Below are 17,292 nucleotides of genomic sequence, written 5' to 3' on the forward strand. Positions count from 1 at the left end.
TTCAGTTTCTTCATATCATATAACTATTAATCAGCCTGTGACATTTAACATTTATCTAAAACTTTGCTCCTAACAGAAACACCTACAGCGTTTGGGTCATGCCACTTATGTGTAGAAAAAAATGCAGGTATTTAAAAGTTTAATAAAAAAATAGGATAATTTAAAGACAAGATTTCTACTTAAGAACTGGACTAAAGCAAAACCAAACTTCAGAACAGTGCAAAGCTCACTTTCAGTGAAAGAATCCAAGCCTGATTATACTTGATATCACGTTTATTTTCTTGTAAGGCAGTGTTGTATTCAGACAAAAGCTTTGAAAATGTTTAAGGTGAAAGTAAACAATAACTCATAAGAAAACTTAGACCCAATTTGCCATTTGTAACAGCCAAACTGTACATGATACAAGAAATCAGAACCTAGGGCTATAAAGACAATTGTAGACATTTTCCTAATATTACAGACAGAAAAATAACAACACTCCATTTTTAAAGAAAAAAAATAGCTTATCTTAAATTTAAAATCCAACCACTTGTTCATCCCTCACAATAACGGAAACGCAGTTTTGAAGAGCACAATTTTCATCTGAACTTTTTACTTCCTAGTTGGTGGAGCTATTTCAAATTGAAAACAGAACAGAACAAAGAAACAAATGCAACAAAAATAAAAGCATGGTTTTTCTTAGCTCAAAAAAAAAAATTAAAAAAAAGGAATCCCAGTCTATAATCACATGCTCTCTCTCATTCATGTATTGTTTCACTGCTTATGAAAACGGATATTTTCCATACAGGGGAGTTTTAGAAGATTTGCAAATGATTCTGAGTTCCCCTAAAAACCTTCAAAATGTAAACTTAAAGTTGCAGTTGAGATAAAATGTGGGAACAATAAACAACTCCTTTACATGTGTTTTTAGTTGTTTACCATGAACATGGTGGAAAAGTAGAACTAAAAAGAGCTAAAACTGTTTTAGTGCATCTCAAACCTGAACCCACAGAGGACTGTTATAACTGTTATAAAACAAAACAACCAAAAAAGAATCTCTGGTCTGTTAAATGGCATCTTCCTATAGATGAATTTTTATTTTTTATGACAGCTAAAAAAAGACTGAAATAAAAAGGTCCACTCGCTTTATTGTCTGTGTGGATGAGTGAAAGAGGACAAAACACCTGTGGTGTGTCGGGATTTGCTGACGGAGAGAATGTGTCACAGACAAAAACTCAAGTGAAGATGTGCTGGAAATTACAGGCAGGAAGGAATTACTGCAGTTTACTGCAGATTTACAAACTTCATTCACCATTTCAGGCCTGACGTGTTTGACATTGAAAATGCAGTTACTTCTTAATAGAGTGTCATACCGGTTCCAGTCAGGGCATCTTTTATTTCAGAAGTCTTTTCAATGAGGTGAAGAAAATTCAAACACCTGGATTTAGATGTAACGCTGCTGTGGACTCATAATTTTGAAATGCAGTAAAAACAAACCCAAGTTGACATTTAAGGCAAAGCAAAAGCATTCATATGTTCAAAAGGCAACAGGCGTAGCACGGTTGTACAGCTGAAGCCGGGCTGATGATGACCCTCGCAAACAAGTGTGGCATCAGTGAAGAGGCCTCAATATCAAGGCTACAAGTGGGTAAAACATTCTTGTCAAATTCAGTAGCTTAATGAGATGAGAACTTTAATGGAAAATGAAACAGCTGCTCCTTTAAATTCTTTCCATCTACATCTAGTAGCCCTCCGTGCACATAGACTGGTACAGCACAAATGCAGAAAGTCAGACGTTCTGGACATCATTTGTCAGTTTATTCAAGCGGTTCAACTCCACTTCCCGTCGGAGTAGACAGCTCCTCCAAACACGCGTCTGTGCAAACTAAAATCAGCAATTTTTGTTCCTTTGGACTAATATAAAAAGTGATTGCTGGCATTTGTCATCCAAACTGTGGCAAATCCTTTCAGTTTAGAGATACCTCAGGTAGCTTGCTGCAAGCCACAGAGAACAACACTACATCGCTTGACTTTCACAGAGGACGGATGTTTTATCTTTACACAAAGCTCCCTTCAGAGGACTCTGAGGAAGGCTCGCACCTTCTGCTCGGCCTTTACTGCTCTGGGTAAAGGATTTCATATGAGCAGTGTTACAGAAAACACGATCACCAAGATCGGCAAGCTCCTGCTCTGTCATTCCAGCATAAACCAGGGTGCCCTGAGGTCCACAGGAGTCTGACAGCACAGGGAAGTGACGCTGTCTGCCGCTTGAATCTGGATTGTGGGACATGAAATCACAGCTAGTGTCGTCTGACACAGTAGTGCAAAGATGATGCGGTTTAAGGTCAAAGAAGTCCCCGCTGGAGGAGTGATGAGAACTTAGACTTTGGACTTTTACAGTGACGTCTTCATCTGTCCTGGGATGCCACGACGAAGACATTATTCCTTTACCGTTTCCAGCTTCTGAGGACGACATAACTATGTTCTTTTTGCTGTATGGTAAAGAGCTTGAGTCCTCTTCCAGTTGAGAGGAATAAGCAACAGCCGCCCTGGTGTCTGTGCATACATTAGGACCTTCGGTATCCAGAGACCTGCTCCTCTTATCATGGGTTAATGTGTGAGGCACGGACTGGCTGACTCCTATAACGCCATGTTGCCGGGGGAGACTGGCAACAGCCCACGCGTTACTGATCAGGTTGTGTTCATACAAATCAAACATCTGATAATCACATTCAGCAAACCCATCTTTCTGAAGGTAGCTTTCCTCAAACTCCTGATAGGGTGAGGAGATGTCCTCTTCTAAGTCCATGCGCATCTGCTCATCATATTCACCCTCGTTGTGCATATCAACCACGTCAAACGTCACTATGGTGGGTAAGGCCTCCATGTTTGGAGTGAAAGCAGAATTCCTGTCCAGATCATCCGCATTGTTGCCGAGGATTTGAGTGTGTTTGGTGTAATCTTCAAGTGCTTGTGAGAAACACACTGTCTGCCCATCATCCAGGAAGGTGGTGCTCTCTTCAGCAGAGGAACTTTTGTTTTTGTATGGTAAAGCCACAGGCTTGTTTTCTTCAAGATGTTCCTCTTTAGGTCTGCAAAAGGTTTCATAATCTGGATGAGATGAGCTTCCAAATGCTACGCTGCAGTCAGCATTTGTGGATATTGTTCTCTTTTCGGTTGGAGTGAGCACTTTTCCAGTGTCACCAAAAATGCCTACTGCAGCATCTTTCATGTTTATCGATACTTGTTTTGAATGTGCATTAGTGTTTTGATTCCCTCTGATTTCCTGTCGACTTTCCACTTTCTGTGTCAACTCCAAGGACTTACTGCACGTGCCCGGCCTCTCTAGAAAACTCTCTGCGTATAGTTCGGCACCTATTAGCAAGCGATTCATTTCTGGAACAAAAGCAGCATCCATCTCATCCTCTGGCTCAGACAAAAAGGTGCTTGATTTGGAATTGGGATGAGGTGATTTGTTCTCATAATGAGGACTGATCAGACTCTCATCAGGCGCAAAAAGTTCATAGAGTGCATCTCCGCTGTAACTGTCCCTGGGTAATCTGCCAGCTCTTAACCCGTCACCTTCTTCCTGTCCTTCCTGTGGTCCAGGGGTCGTTGAGTCATAGTAACCCTCATCGCTATTTGGAAATGACTCCTGATGTTCACTTTGGGGAGTTAGAGCATCTGCAGTTGAGGAAACAACTATACCAACAGCCTGCTGAGCACTGCTACTGTTCAATGAGTCCAAATTGTGAGAACTTGTCAACTCATTTGTGTCCGTCTGGTCTGGATTACAAGTGCAGCAGATTGCGTCATTGTTTCCCCAAAACTCCTGAAGGCACGTTTCATCAAAATCCTCAGGTGAGGCCATTTCTTCTCCACCACCTTGGTAAGTAAGGTAACAGGAAGCCCTCTTCCCTCCGTTCCTGCTCCGTTCTCCAGACACCGTGCTGTCTGTGATGCTGTCGTCCTCTTGATCTGCAGTGATATCCCCACAGCCAGTCAGCGAATCAAAGCTCTTCAACGATGAAACATCTTCGAACAGGTTAAGCCCATCTGAGGAGCCGTGAGGAATTTCCGACTTCAATGCAGACGGAGACCCCATCTGAGGCTCCACACATGGTGCACTAGAATCTATCAGGGTCTCTTGGTGAGTAGTGGAAGCTCCAGCCACCGCAGCAGCTTCCTCAAGCAGATCATGCTGCTCCTGACCGCCGTGCTCAGACTTTGGTCTTTCTTTCTCTGCGCTGTTCTCCAATCGCATCACATCAGCACTGCTACATTCAGGACCAATGGAAATGTCACATTTCATGACATCTGTGAAATCAGGCACATCAGGTTCAGATCCCAGGCACTCAGTGACAGGCCGGCTGACTTGGACAGCAGGCCCCTCCCTCCCAGACTGAGGAAAGGATATTGCAATCATCTCTGTTGTATCCAAGCCGGCATTTCTCTGACCTCTGCTTTGCTTAAAACTCTGAAAGAGAGTTCTCAAACCCCTTTTGTGTCGACCGAGTGTCAGTGATTTCTGCTGATCAGCAGAGTGACTACATTCGTTGTGACAGCTGCTTTGGAGCTCTGCAGCAGTTTCCCTTTGACTGTGATACTCTGAAGCCTCAGTCAAGGCGCACACACTTCCCAGATGGTCTGTGTGGCTGATGTTACTCAACCCATCATGGGTTTTGCTTTTGCTAATTCCTTTCTTTGAGTGCCATTTGTTTTGATTTTTACTTCGCCCACCAAAAAAGCTCGGTAAAATACAGATACCTTTGCGAACTCCAAAAAACGTCAAAGCGGTCCTCCTGAATCTCCCAGTTTTCTGAGATTTGACTGTTGTATTTATCGGATCAGACTGAACGTCTTCTGTGATGAGACAGCGGGAATGCACATCAGCGACCGGAGGACTATCTTGGGCGTCACATTGTTGCTCCTCTACCTTGCAGTGAGCCATGACTATCACTTTTACAAAGACAAATGCCGGACAGAAGGCATCACAGACCGGGTTTAAAAGTCAGCTGAAGGCGGAACCACACCAAACTCATCACCCATCAGGTAAGGATCCTGCACAAAAATAAAAAAGCCAGTCAGTGAGAAGTTTCAAAATAATTGCCATTAGGAGACAGAACATTGAGGGAAAAAAAAAGGAAAAGGCAGCTAATAGATACTCTAGAGTAGGGGTGCCCAATTCGTCACTTGCGTGAATAACATCACTTGATTGACATGAAGTACAGCCAATCAAACATTCTCTGATACACACTTCAGTGCACACGTGTCTACGACTACACTGAGCACCATGCTCTACGAACTATATACAGGACCATAAATATTTGGACAGAGACACATCCGTTCTAATTTAGTTTCTGTACATTACCACAGTGAATTTTAAATGGACTTCCATGCTATTGCATGGGCAGGTGTGGGCAATTCCCTTGTTATGTCATTATGAGTGAAGCAGATAAAAGGCCTGGAGTTGATCAGAGGACTCGTGCTTGTATTTTGAAGATTTTGCTGTGAACAGACAACATGCGATCAAAGGAGCTCTCCATGCAGGTGAAAGGAGCCATCATTAAGTTGAGAAAACAGAAAGAAAAAAACCCAGAAATTGCTACAGTATTAGGAGTACCGGTATATAAATCAACAGTGTGGTACATCCTGAGAAAGAAAGAAAGCACTGATGAACTCAGCAAGGCAAAAAGACCTGGACGTCCACGGAAGACAACAGTGGTGGATGATCACAGAATCATTTCCATGGTGCAGAGGAACCCGTTCACAACAACCAACCAAGTGTCTCTAGGAGGTAGGCGTATCAATATCAAAGTCTACCATAAAAAGAAGACTGCATAAAAGTAGATACAGAGGGTACACTGCAAGATGCAAGCCACTCATAAGCCTCAAGAATAGGAAGGCTAAATTGGACTTGGCTAAAAAGCATCTAAGAAAGCCAGCCCAGTTCTGGAAAAACATTCTTTGGACAGATGAAACCAGAATCAACCTCTACCAGAATGATGGCAAGAGAAAAGTATGGAGAAGGCGTGGAGAAGCTCATGATCCAAAGCACACTACATCATCAGTAAAACACTGTGGAGGCAGTGTGATGGTCTGGGCGTGCATGGCTGCTAGAGGCACTGGGACACTAGTGTTTATTGATGACGTGACACAGGACAGAAGCAGCCCAATGAATTCTGAGGTCTTCAGAGACATACTGTCTGCACAGATCCAGGTGAATGCAGCCAAACTGATTGGGCGGTGTTTCATAATACAGATGGACTACGACCCAAAACATACAGCCAAAGCAACTCAGGAGTTTATTAACGCAAAGAAGTGGAATATTCTTGAATGGCCAAGTCAGTCACCTGATCTTAAACCAGTTGAGCATTTCACTTGTTGAAGACTAAACGTCAGACAGAAAGGCCCACAAACAAACAGCAACTGATAGCCGCTGCAGTAAAGGCCTGGCAGAGCATTCAGAAGGAGAAAACCCAGAATCTGGTGATGTCCATGAGTTCAAGACTTCAGGCTGTCATTGCCAACAAAGGGTTTTCAACCAAATATTAGTAATGACCATTTTGATTTTTAGTTATTTCATTTGTCCAATTACTTACGAGCCCATGAAATGAAGGGATTCGGTTTAAAAAGGCTTTAGTTTTTTACATTTTTATGCAATCTTTTTGTTCAAACCATGGAATAAAAGCTGAAAGTCTGCACTTTAATGGCACCCAAGTTGTTTTATTTAAAATTCACTGTGGTAATGTACAGAAACTAAATTAGAAAAAGTGTGTCTGTCTAAATATTTATGGACCTGATTGTAGAATTTTTCCCTTCTAATCTTCAGAAAGGTGTGAGCGTTCAGTGTCAGCCTTCTAACTGTGGACGTAGCTGCTAATGCCCTAATGGCCTGAGGTCCGTCACTCTGAAAGAGTGAACACACATTGAATGTTTCTGGTGTCGGCACACCGTGCGCTGTGGCGCTGTTGACTAACAACTACAAACACACGGGTCAAATTGAAAGACAAATGACAGAACTTTTATCATGAGGAAACTTACATATTCATCTAATTTTATCAATACATTTAAAATAACTGTCGGTTTCACTTTAAAATCTTTATAAAAACTCAGGTTAATTAAATACATTTATGATTCATGATTTGAGCCATTCATCTTGAAAGTAGCTCGCATGCAAACAAAAGTGTGGGCACCCCTGGTTGGCTGCCATCACAGTGATCAAAAACTAAAAACTCTTGTTATGACAACTGTTTTTTTTAAATTAACTTTAAAAAAAAGGCAAATAGACGGACTGCATAAAATTAAACTGTCACCAAATGCAAAAAAAAAAAAGTATTATGTAAGGGAGGAAACATGACCAACAAGTCATAGTTACCCACGTCATGACATCTAAGGCGCCATCCTTCCCAGCTTCTGGCGTCTTCAGCACAGTGGATCTAAGCACCAAGCTGTTTCACAACAAACAAAGGTATTAGACTTAATTATCTACATTAACTAGGTTCAGGTTGATTTAATATTTTTAGCTATTAAACTGTTGTATGTATTTCATAGGATGACACTGGTAATCAGCTTCACTGACATAAAAATGAACATTTTAATGTACCGGCATATTTAGTAACATCCAATATGGGGAAAAAAGGCAAGACGGTCAAAAATAAAAAAATAAAATCTTGATCTTTACAATCACCATCTTAGAGATGGAAAAAAAACATTCAGCTCTTTAAAAAAATGTATGCTTGACAACAATATTATTGTTCGTCTCTCTTCTTGATTACAAATGTATTTTATAGTGATGGCAAGATCGAGCTTGCTTTTTTACATTTGGATAAGCTCGATCATGCCATCACTGGGACTTCTGCTTCAAAACACTTTCTCGAGCTCTGATCAAAACGGGAAGGTCCTGTTTCATTTTGTGTTCCATCACATCACCAGCTGTTCTGAACAGTCTCTGTTGTTTTCATACTCCGCAGAACTAGAACTCAATGAAAAGCAATAATGTGGTAATCATGTTGATCTTTTTTGCTGTTTTTTTTAAGACAAACTTGTGTCCTTTCTGATAGATTTCTGAAGATCACCATACATTGGCAAAGATTTAAAAGCTTCTCCAAATGATGTTTACAATGGTCACCTGCAACAACGCAGATCCCCTTTTGATGCTTCGGAGATTTTTTTGTGCAATTTTGCATGCTTTTTTTCTGTTTATTATTTATTTAATCAATTGTGTCCTGCGTCCTCATTGTCCATTTCAGGGGTCCCCAAACGTTTTCCAGCGAGGGCCACATGACTTTTCCATTCTCTGATCGGGGGCCAGGGTCAGTTTGAAACACAAAAAGTGTGACGATCATAGAGTTGCCTAAATGTGAACATTTATTGTATCCCAGAAAGCCACACATAACCAAATAATAACCCAATCTGATATCAAATAATCCTCTCTGGGTTCGTCACCAAAAAAAATAAAAAAATAACCAATGCAGTTTTGAAGCCTCTTGTAACTGTACTCAAATTCATTAGTATTTTGTTTGTTCTCCATAAAAGACAGATTTTTTAAAGTATATTGACAATTTTATGTTTAAGAAGCAGGTAAGCATTTCACCTGACTCAATGCTTGTGCACGAACAGTTTATCAGAATCAAATGTCTTTTTATAAAATAAAAACTTACTACATCTAAAGTACCGTAATTTTAGTTTTAAAAAAAGATACTAAAAAAGAAAAACATCGCCTTTTACGAAGAAAACATGTTCAGCCACTAGATGTCGCTGTTGTTACGGGTTTCGAACGTTCCACAAGCTCGGATCTTTTTTTGTAACAATTGTTCTAAATGATTCAATCTCCCAATCGTTCCATTTTGACCGTCACTAGTATTTCATCTCTAATAGTTTTAATTTTTTGTTTTAATTGTAACACATGAAATCGTGGCAAATACACAGGTGTTAATCATGAATTCTTCAGGAGCTAATAATGATTAGCTGCGCAGCTGGCTGAGACACTGGTCATAAACAAAACAAGCCAGCATGTTAATGAATCACATTTAGCTATACTGTATAAAAGCCCGTATATTTTGAGTTTTATTAAGTTTCACTCGCTCAATACAAACATATGCCAAACTTAGATTGTTTAATAAATTATATGTTTATTTGGACGATTAGAAAGTGCTAAGCAACAGGCTGTTTTGTAGCGGGTTTGCTAAAAACAGCTGTAGCATCGTGTTCGCCAAAAAGAGAACATATTGACGGAGGAAAAAAAAGGGAACCTTTTGAGAACGCCCAGAACGTTCTGCGAAGATTGATGGTATTCAGTCCTAGCAACAAGCAGCACAAAGGAATTGCAGGAGTCATGGAACAAACTTACCACCAGTGGGGAGGACGACGCGGAGCTGCACCTCATGTCTCAAACAGCTGTTAGCTTAAACGGTTGTTCCGGCCGCCTCAGGCCCTGGAGAAACCGAACCGGTTCTATTTATTTCCAGCTCTCGTTAGGCTGCATGGCTCCTCGCTATATCATTATCATCGCACAGCGGAGCGTCGAAGCTGAAAACTGAGTTAGACACATAGCTAAGCTACTGCTACTGCTGTCGTTCGGTCATGAAAACGAAAACAACACACACCAACCGCAGGTTAGACTTATGTAGGTGTCCCTGCTGCATGCGACGATCAATAATAACCATCAAAATGGAAGCAGGTGCAATAAGACGCTAATGACGACGCCATCCTTTCACCTCCTTTTAGGCTAAATCCAACCATTTCCCCCTCTCCTCTGGATCTCCTGGGCGCATGTTAATGACGCAACACGTGTGTGTTCCTGGTGTTTTCTTCAAGGTTTTTATTTTTTTTTTTTTTATTTTTTTTTTTTATTGTTTCCAACTTATCCCTAAAGCTAGGGGACTACGTGATACAACCAAGAGAAAAGCATTATTTCTTTTTCTTAGAAGAACTGGCGGAAATATTTTTCTGTTGCAAGAAACTCATTCTTGTGAGTTGGATGAAAAATTTTGGAGATCTCAGTGGGGTGATCAGTATTTTTTCTCTCATGCTTCTAATCATTCTGCAGGTGTTTCAATACTCTTAAACAAATTTACTGGGGATATTTTAGAAAAAAAGAGTTCTGAAGATGGCAGATGGATAGTAATGGCGTTAAAGCTGGATAATTCCATTTTCATAATCCTTAATATGTATGGTCACAATATAATAGCACAAACAAAACAATTAGCCACAGATGTTTACAATATTATACAGACTTTTATAAAGAAATATAAAGATGCAATTCTGATTATTGGGGGAGATTTTAATGATGCCCCAAATGATTGTGTGGATAGATTTCCAGTAAGAGCTCTAAACTCTCAATTTAAATTGACTGATTTCCTAATTGATAAACTTTCCCTCATTGATGCGTGGCGTTTTCTCAATCCTAATAGCAAAGAGTTTACCTGGAGTAACTCTCATAAAACTCTGCAATCAAGAATAGATTTATGGTTAACATCCTGTAATTGTCTACAATATATAACTAATATTTCACATTGTTATGCCCCATTTTCTGATCACAAAATGATAACTATTCAACTAAATGGTTCAAAACACAAAACAAACAATAAATTAAGAGGATATTGGAAATTTAACAACAAATTACTTGAAGATGAACATTTTGAAAATTCCATTAGACAAGAAGCAAAACATATATTTGGAAATAAAAGCATGAATGCTAAGCAGAAATGGGAGTTCTTTAAATTTAAAGTTAGATCCATAGCAATTGAACGTAGTAAAACTCTTAACATAAACAAACAGGCCAAAGAAAATATGATAATGGAAGCTATACAGTCTTTATTACACAAAACCTTTCTTTCTGATGATGAAAAGACAAATTTAACCCAGCTTCAAAATGAAATAGATAAATTATACATCGAAGCTGCAAAAGGCGCCTTCATTCGATCTAGAGCAAAATGGCTAGAAAATGGAGAAAAAAATACCAGCTACTTTTTTGCTTTAGAAAAACGAAATTATAAAAGAAATACAATTACAAAGTTGAAAATTGATAATAATATTTGTACTGATCCAACAGAAATTGCAAACCATGTAAAAAGATTCTATGAAGAATTATATATTTCCAAATTTAATGAAGAATACAGTCAAAAGTTTTTAGGTAACCTAAAAGAACACATCCCTTCTATTTCAGACACATTCAAATCTATCTGTGACGATCATTTAACTAAAGATGAGCTGCTTGATGCCTTAAAAAAGATGAACAATGGGAAATCTCCAGGAAATGATGGTCTTTCTAAAGAATTTTATTGTCACTTTTGGTATGTTATCAATCCTCATCTAATGGAGATGTACAAAGAGTGCATTGTACAACAAGAAATGACAGCTACAATGAAACAGGGTTTAATAACTTTAATACCCAAACCAAATAAAGACCCTGTTATGATAGAAAATTGGAGACCAATAACTCTTTTGAATGTGGATTATAAAATATTAGCTCTTGTTTATGCCCAACGATTGAAAAGTAATCTACACGAAATTATTAGCGAGACTCAATCTGGTTTTATGAAAAATCGACATATTAGCAATAATATAAGGTTAATTTTGGATTTATTAGACTATTCAGAACACATTGATTCTGAAGCACTCATTCTTTTTTTAGACTTTTACAAAGCTTTCGACACTGTAGAACATCCATTTCTCTATAATGCACTGAAATTATTTGGCTTTGGGGAAAATTTCATTTCTATCGCTAAAATGTTTTATAAAGACATTAGCAGCTCTATTCTTCTTTATCCTAATACATCCCAAAGATTCTCCATAAATAGATCAGTACGCCAAGGATGTCCAATTTCTCCATTTTTCTTTTTAATTGTTGCAGAACTACTTTCATTAAGAATTAAAAATTGTCCAAACTTATTAGGTTTATCTATATTTCAGAAAGAAATCAAAATAACACAACTAGCAGATGATACTGCATTATTCTTAAAAGACAGAAACCAAGTTGACCTTGCTATAAGCACAATTATCTCCTTTTCAAATGCTTCCGGATTACACCTTAATTTAGGAAAATGTGAAATATTAAGTATTAAAAACGTAAAATATGAAAAAATTCATAGTATCCCGATTAAAGATGTAGTTACATATTTAGGTATTAGTATAACTAAAGACATTAAATCTAGACAAAAGCAAAACTTCTCCTTGAGAATTAAAAAAATGCAGGATGTTATGAATATGTGGCTTCAACGAGATCTATCTATTTTTGGCAGGATCCTCTTGACTAAAGCAGAAGGGATCTCAAGAGTAGTTTATCCTGCCTTATCTTTATTTGTTCCTGATTCAACTTCCAAAGAAATAAATAACCTCTTAGTTAACTTTACATGGAAAAATAGACGTCACTATCTCCAGAAAGAACAACTTTATGCCCCCTCATGTAAAGGAGGGTTTGAACTCATAAATTTTTCTGATTTGAATTATACATTTAAAATTAACTGGATTAAAAAATGCCTTCAACACTCAAATTCAATTTGGTATTTCATCCCCTTCAATATTTTTAATAAAATTGGTGGCCTTCAATTTCTATTAAAATGTAACTATAATATCAAAAAGATTCCCGTCAATCTCTCAAATTTTTATCAGCAGGCTCTTCTTGCTTGGAAGTTATGTTATAATCACAATTTCTCACCACACAAAAGTATAATTTGGAACAATGAAGACATAACAATACAAAATAAATCTTTGTTTAAACAAAACTGGATTGACAAAAAAATAATTTATGTTTCGGATCTTTTTGACGAGAATGGTACGATTTTGGATTATGGCAGATTTCTAAATAAAATGTGTTTTCCAGTAACCAGCAAAGAATTTAATGGTGTAATGAAAGCTCTCCCCTCAGGATTAATTCAGCTGATGACCTCTCACCTTAAATATCAAGACGCCTCTAATATTGACTCTCCTTTAATGATTAATGGCATTGATATTCTCAATAAAAAATGCAACAATAAATATATTCGGAATACCTTAAGTGAAAAAAGACATATCACACCAAAAGGAGAAATATTTTGGAACAACCTTTTAAATGATATAAATTGGAAAAAAGCTTGGTTATTGCCAGATACATTTTGTATAAATAACAAAGTTAAAGAAATACACAAAAAAATTCTACATAACATTTACCCCACAAATATGTTTATATCCAAATTCTCAAATATAGAAAATAATTGTAGTTTTTGTATTGATTTCCCTGAATCAGTTCTTCATCTTTTCTACTTTTGTAAACTTTCCCTTGAATTTTGGAACCAATTAGAATGCTTTGTATACAGCAAATTTAACTGTAACGTTGCTTTAAATTTGAAACAAATAGTTGCATATTTTAATTCGGATGATAAAAAAGTAGAAAAAAGTATTAATTTGTTACTTCTCCTTTCCAAATTTTACATTCATAAGTGCAGAATAAAAAAAACAACTCCCAACTTCACCATATTTAAGTTCGAGATGCTCCAGTTTTATGAATATATAAAAAAAATTAATACACCCAAAGCAAGTAACACTGAAATGATTTGTGCTTTTTTGTTTGATAGGTAATCCCCTCCTCTAAGAAAACTTTGTATTATAAATATTATTATCATTATTTTGTAATCCCCTTTTATATATTTTAAGATAATTTATTTTTCTATCAGCATATTCTATTTTGGATATATTTCTGATTATTTTATTATTATTATTTTTTTCTTCATGAAATGATTCAATAAGTTTGGATTGATGACATTGACTATCACTGCTGATGCTCTTTCTGAGTCTTTGATGCTGGATTTTGTATGCTTATGCTTTGTTCAATAAAGTTGTAAAAAAAAAAAAAATCTTCAAGGTTTTTTTGTTTTTGTCTTTTCCTTTTCTTTTGTTGAAACAAATGACGTTTCGAAAATGTGATTAAAAATAAATCAGTCTCTCTCTATTTATATCTATCCATATCAATCAAATTCATTACAACCAAATTTAGTAGATTTCTTTTTTACTGTATATGTCTGCACCCCACCCAATCACCAACTATTATTGCATCGTATTGTCAGTGGATGTTTTTGCATATCAAAGCCACTGTTTACTCTCCAAGTCTTTTTTTTTTTCCTTTCAAAAGTGAAGTCTATAATAGGTGCATACTTTTTATATTTTATTATCATTATAAGGACTTTTTTTGAAAGATTTCTTTTTATTTATTTGAGGTTAATTCATTTACACTTTTCATATCAAATCTTGAGCTGGGCTAGTGGTTGGTGGTGTAGTGGTTAGCAGGGCCGTTTGAATCTCTGCCTGGTGCCTTATTTTGAGTTGAGTTTACATCTTCTACCCGGTTGGTAGTGGGGTTTTTCCAGACACTCCAGCTGGATTGCTCTTTTGGGTTTCCGTGCAGGAAACCTGGGTTAGATCTCCCAGGGCATGCAATGAGCCAGAAAAAATAAAAATAAAAAAAAGAATCCAGCTGCCTGTATGGTCACCTTGTGCCTTGAAAACACAGGGTTGTATCAGGAAGGCCTCTGGCATAAAAACACTTCATTTTGCGTTCCATCACATCACCAGCTGTTCTGAATTGTCTCAGTTGTTTATATACTCTGCACAACTAGAACTAGAATACCTGTGCAGATCAGTGAAAGCTAATTGGCTGTGGCGATCCCTAACTGGATAAGAAAAATGAACAACAGCTCTGACTTCCTCCTAAAGTCCAAAAACAAGCTTCAAAGGTTAATTAATGAACACATACTCACAGGAGTGTGTAGTTTCTGTATTTCTGTTGTTCTGCAGGGGCTGTCCAGGATGTACCTTGCCTTTACCCTTCAGTAGCTGGTTTGCTGATTAGATCATGGAATGATCTCACATCTTAAAAATGATTGGACTCTTCAGTTTTAAAAACACTGAAAAGCACCAACGTTTTATAAAACGGTCGCATTTATCAAGGAAAGCCAATCAATGCCACCTAACATGAACTCCGCCAACATAATTCTCCTCCTAAAACCAGACAAAGACCCCACTAGTCACCCTATTTCTTTAATCAATGCAGATGTAAAAATTATCTGCAAACACTAGCACAGAGAATAGAAAAAATCACTCCTCACATAATTCACCTCGATCAAACGGGATTCATCAAAGGCAGACACTCGGATGACAATGTTCGCAGACTCGTTAATATAATTGACTTTGCCACCATTAAAAACCAGGAAATGACCATACTATCGCTGGATGCTGAAAAAGCTTTGGAGAGAGTAAATTGGGAGTTCCTCATTGCTGCCCTCCACAGGTTGGGTTTTGGAGAATCATTCATCAATTGGATTAAAATATTATATCATAACCCCAATGCATCAGTTAGAACTAATAAACAGACTTCCAACAGTTTTTTTCTTGGAAGAGGAACCAGACAGGGTTGCCCACTCTTCCCCTCTCTTTTTGCTATATTGATTGAGCCTCTAGCTGCAGCAATAAGACAGCATGAGAGCATTAAAGGAATTAAAACCAAACACAGCCATCATAAAATTAAAAATATATCAGACTACTCAATTAATTGGAATAAATCTGTTTTATTACCACTGAACAGTAATGCAGAGCAAAGACTCACGATACCAGTCAAATCAGGAAATATCAAATATCTAGGTATCTATTTTTTCCCCAAATTATCAGAACTGGTGCAGCTAAACCACACCCCATTACTGAAAAGCATACAGGACCATTTAACCCGCTGGGTCAGCCTACCTCTGTCCCTTATGGGCAAGGTAGCCACGGTTAAAATGAAAATCTTACCCAAAGTTAATTATATCTTCTCAATGATCCCCACACAACCGCCACAAAAATGGTTCGAAACATTAGACTCATCCATATCAGGCTTTCTATGAAACAATAAACCTGCAAGAATTAGTCTAAAAACTTTAAAATCTGCAAAAAGCTGTGGAGGCTTAGAATTACCAAACTTCCACAAATACTTTCTTGCAAATAGATTACAATACATTTTAAAATGGTTAAAAAATAACCCAGAAACCAACTCATGGTTAGACTTGGAACAGGCGTTATGTGGAAAGATCAACTTGTCAGATCTACCATTTATGAGCCAAACAGTTAAAAAACAGGATTGTTTCCAAAGTATTAATATAAACGCCACTTTAAGAGCCTGGTGGGAATTTATAAAAATATCTAACTCGTCAATTCAACCGTGCAAAATGACACCCAACTGGAACAACCCGGACATCCTTATAAACAAAAAAATGATACACTTCCCATCTTGGCAAGCAGGGGGCGTAACACTACTAGAGCACTTAATTATTGATAAAAGTTTCATAACTCCCCAGGAACTTCAAGACAAACATGGAATAAATAACTTCTTGGAATATCAGCAACTTAAATCTATTATTACTAAAAAGTTTAAATACAGAGACAACGATTTAAAGCTACCAGAGGTAGTTACCTCTTTGATTAATTTTTCAATGATTAAAACTCTCTCCAAAATATACAAACTCTTATGCAATTTAGATAATAATATTTCACTTCAATAACAAAATGGGATGCAGATTTGAGCATCAGCACAGATGAAAACTTTTGGTCAGAACTTTGTCTAAAAACCTTTAAACTGACAAAAAGTCCAAATCTGCAGCTAATCCATTTCAAAACTCTTTACAGAATATACTACACTGGACAGAGGATGTTCAAGATGGGTCTCAGTAACTCAGACATTTGTCAGCACTGTGACAGTAATCTACCCGACAATTACATGCATGCACTGTCATTCTGCACACCTGTCCAGGTTCTCTGGCAGCAGGTATGTGCCGATCTATCAGTCAGCGGCGCTGGATGGGCTGCCCATCTACACCTGGGGCTGGGACCAACCCTTCCCTGGCTTTGGGATGGGGCGGGGCAACCCTCTTGGGGACCCCGGTTGCTCTGGGTGTCATCCCCCGGGGCTGCGGGGTCTGGGGGGTGGGGTGGGGGTTTGTCGGCCCTGTCTTGTGGGGGGGGCTTTCTGGGGGGTGGGGGGGGGGCACTATCGGTACGGGACCTTGGGGGTTTGACAGGTCGGGGTCTCCGCTGAGGCAATTGGCGGTTGGAATTCGTAGGAATTGGTGTGGTCTTCCTACACCGCTCTTGTCGTTCCTGTATGTTAGGCCACAAATTCTCATCCACATCACAGCGAATATCCTCTCTTGCAATGCAGCGAAATATGTTTGTCACATTATGACAACTTGGTCAACCATTTTGCCGTTAATGACTTATACGATGAACTAATGACTAGGTGTTTTGAGGAGTAAGACTATTGCACAGTGAACTATATAATACATTTTGATCAACATGACATAAACAATT

General features: G+C 38.0%; 1 protein-coding gene across 2 annotated transcripts; it reads right to left on the reverse strand.

The window, feature by feature from the left end:
* Positions 1-255: 255 nt before the first annotated feature.
* LOC101174368 (APC membrane recruitment protein 1) lies at positions 256-9,766 on the reverse strand. 2 transcript variants are annotated; one of them, XM_004076552.4, is made up of 3 exons: positions 9,332-9,766; positions 7,362-7,430; positions 256-5,040 (listed from the first exon to the last, which is right to left on the reverse strand). In XM_004076552.4, the coding sequence occupies exon 3, from the start codon at positions 4,928-4,930 to the stop codon at positions 1,997-1,999; it is 2,934 nt and encodes a 977-aa protein (XP_004076600.1). In that variant the 5' UTR covers positions 4,931-5,040; positions 7,362-7,430; positions 9,332-9,766; the 3' UTR covers positions 256-1,996. The 2 variants fall into 2 exon arrangements, with proteins under 2 accessions (XP_004076600.1, XP_011481958.1); XM_011483656.3 differs by having other exon boundaries at positions 7,358-7,430.
* Between the last annotated feature and the right edge of the window lie 7,526 nt (positions 9,767-17,292).

Source organism: Oryzias latipes, chromosome 14 (assembly GCF_002234675.1).
Source record: "Oryzias latipes chromosome 14, ASM223467v1".
NCBI classification, from domain to species: domain Eukaryota; kingdom Metazoa; phylum Chordata; class Actinopteri; order Beloniformes; family Adrianichthyidae; genus Oryzias; species Oryzias latipes.

Excerpts from the sequence above, each read along its gene's own strand:
- LOC101174368 (XM_004076552.4), bottom strand. The coding sequence starts at position 4,930 with ATGGCTCACTGCAAGGTAGAGGAGCAACAATGTGACGCCCAAGATAGT.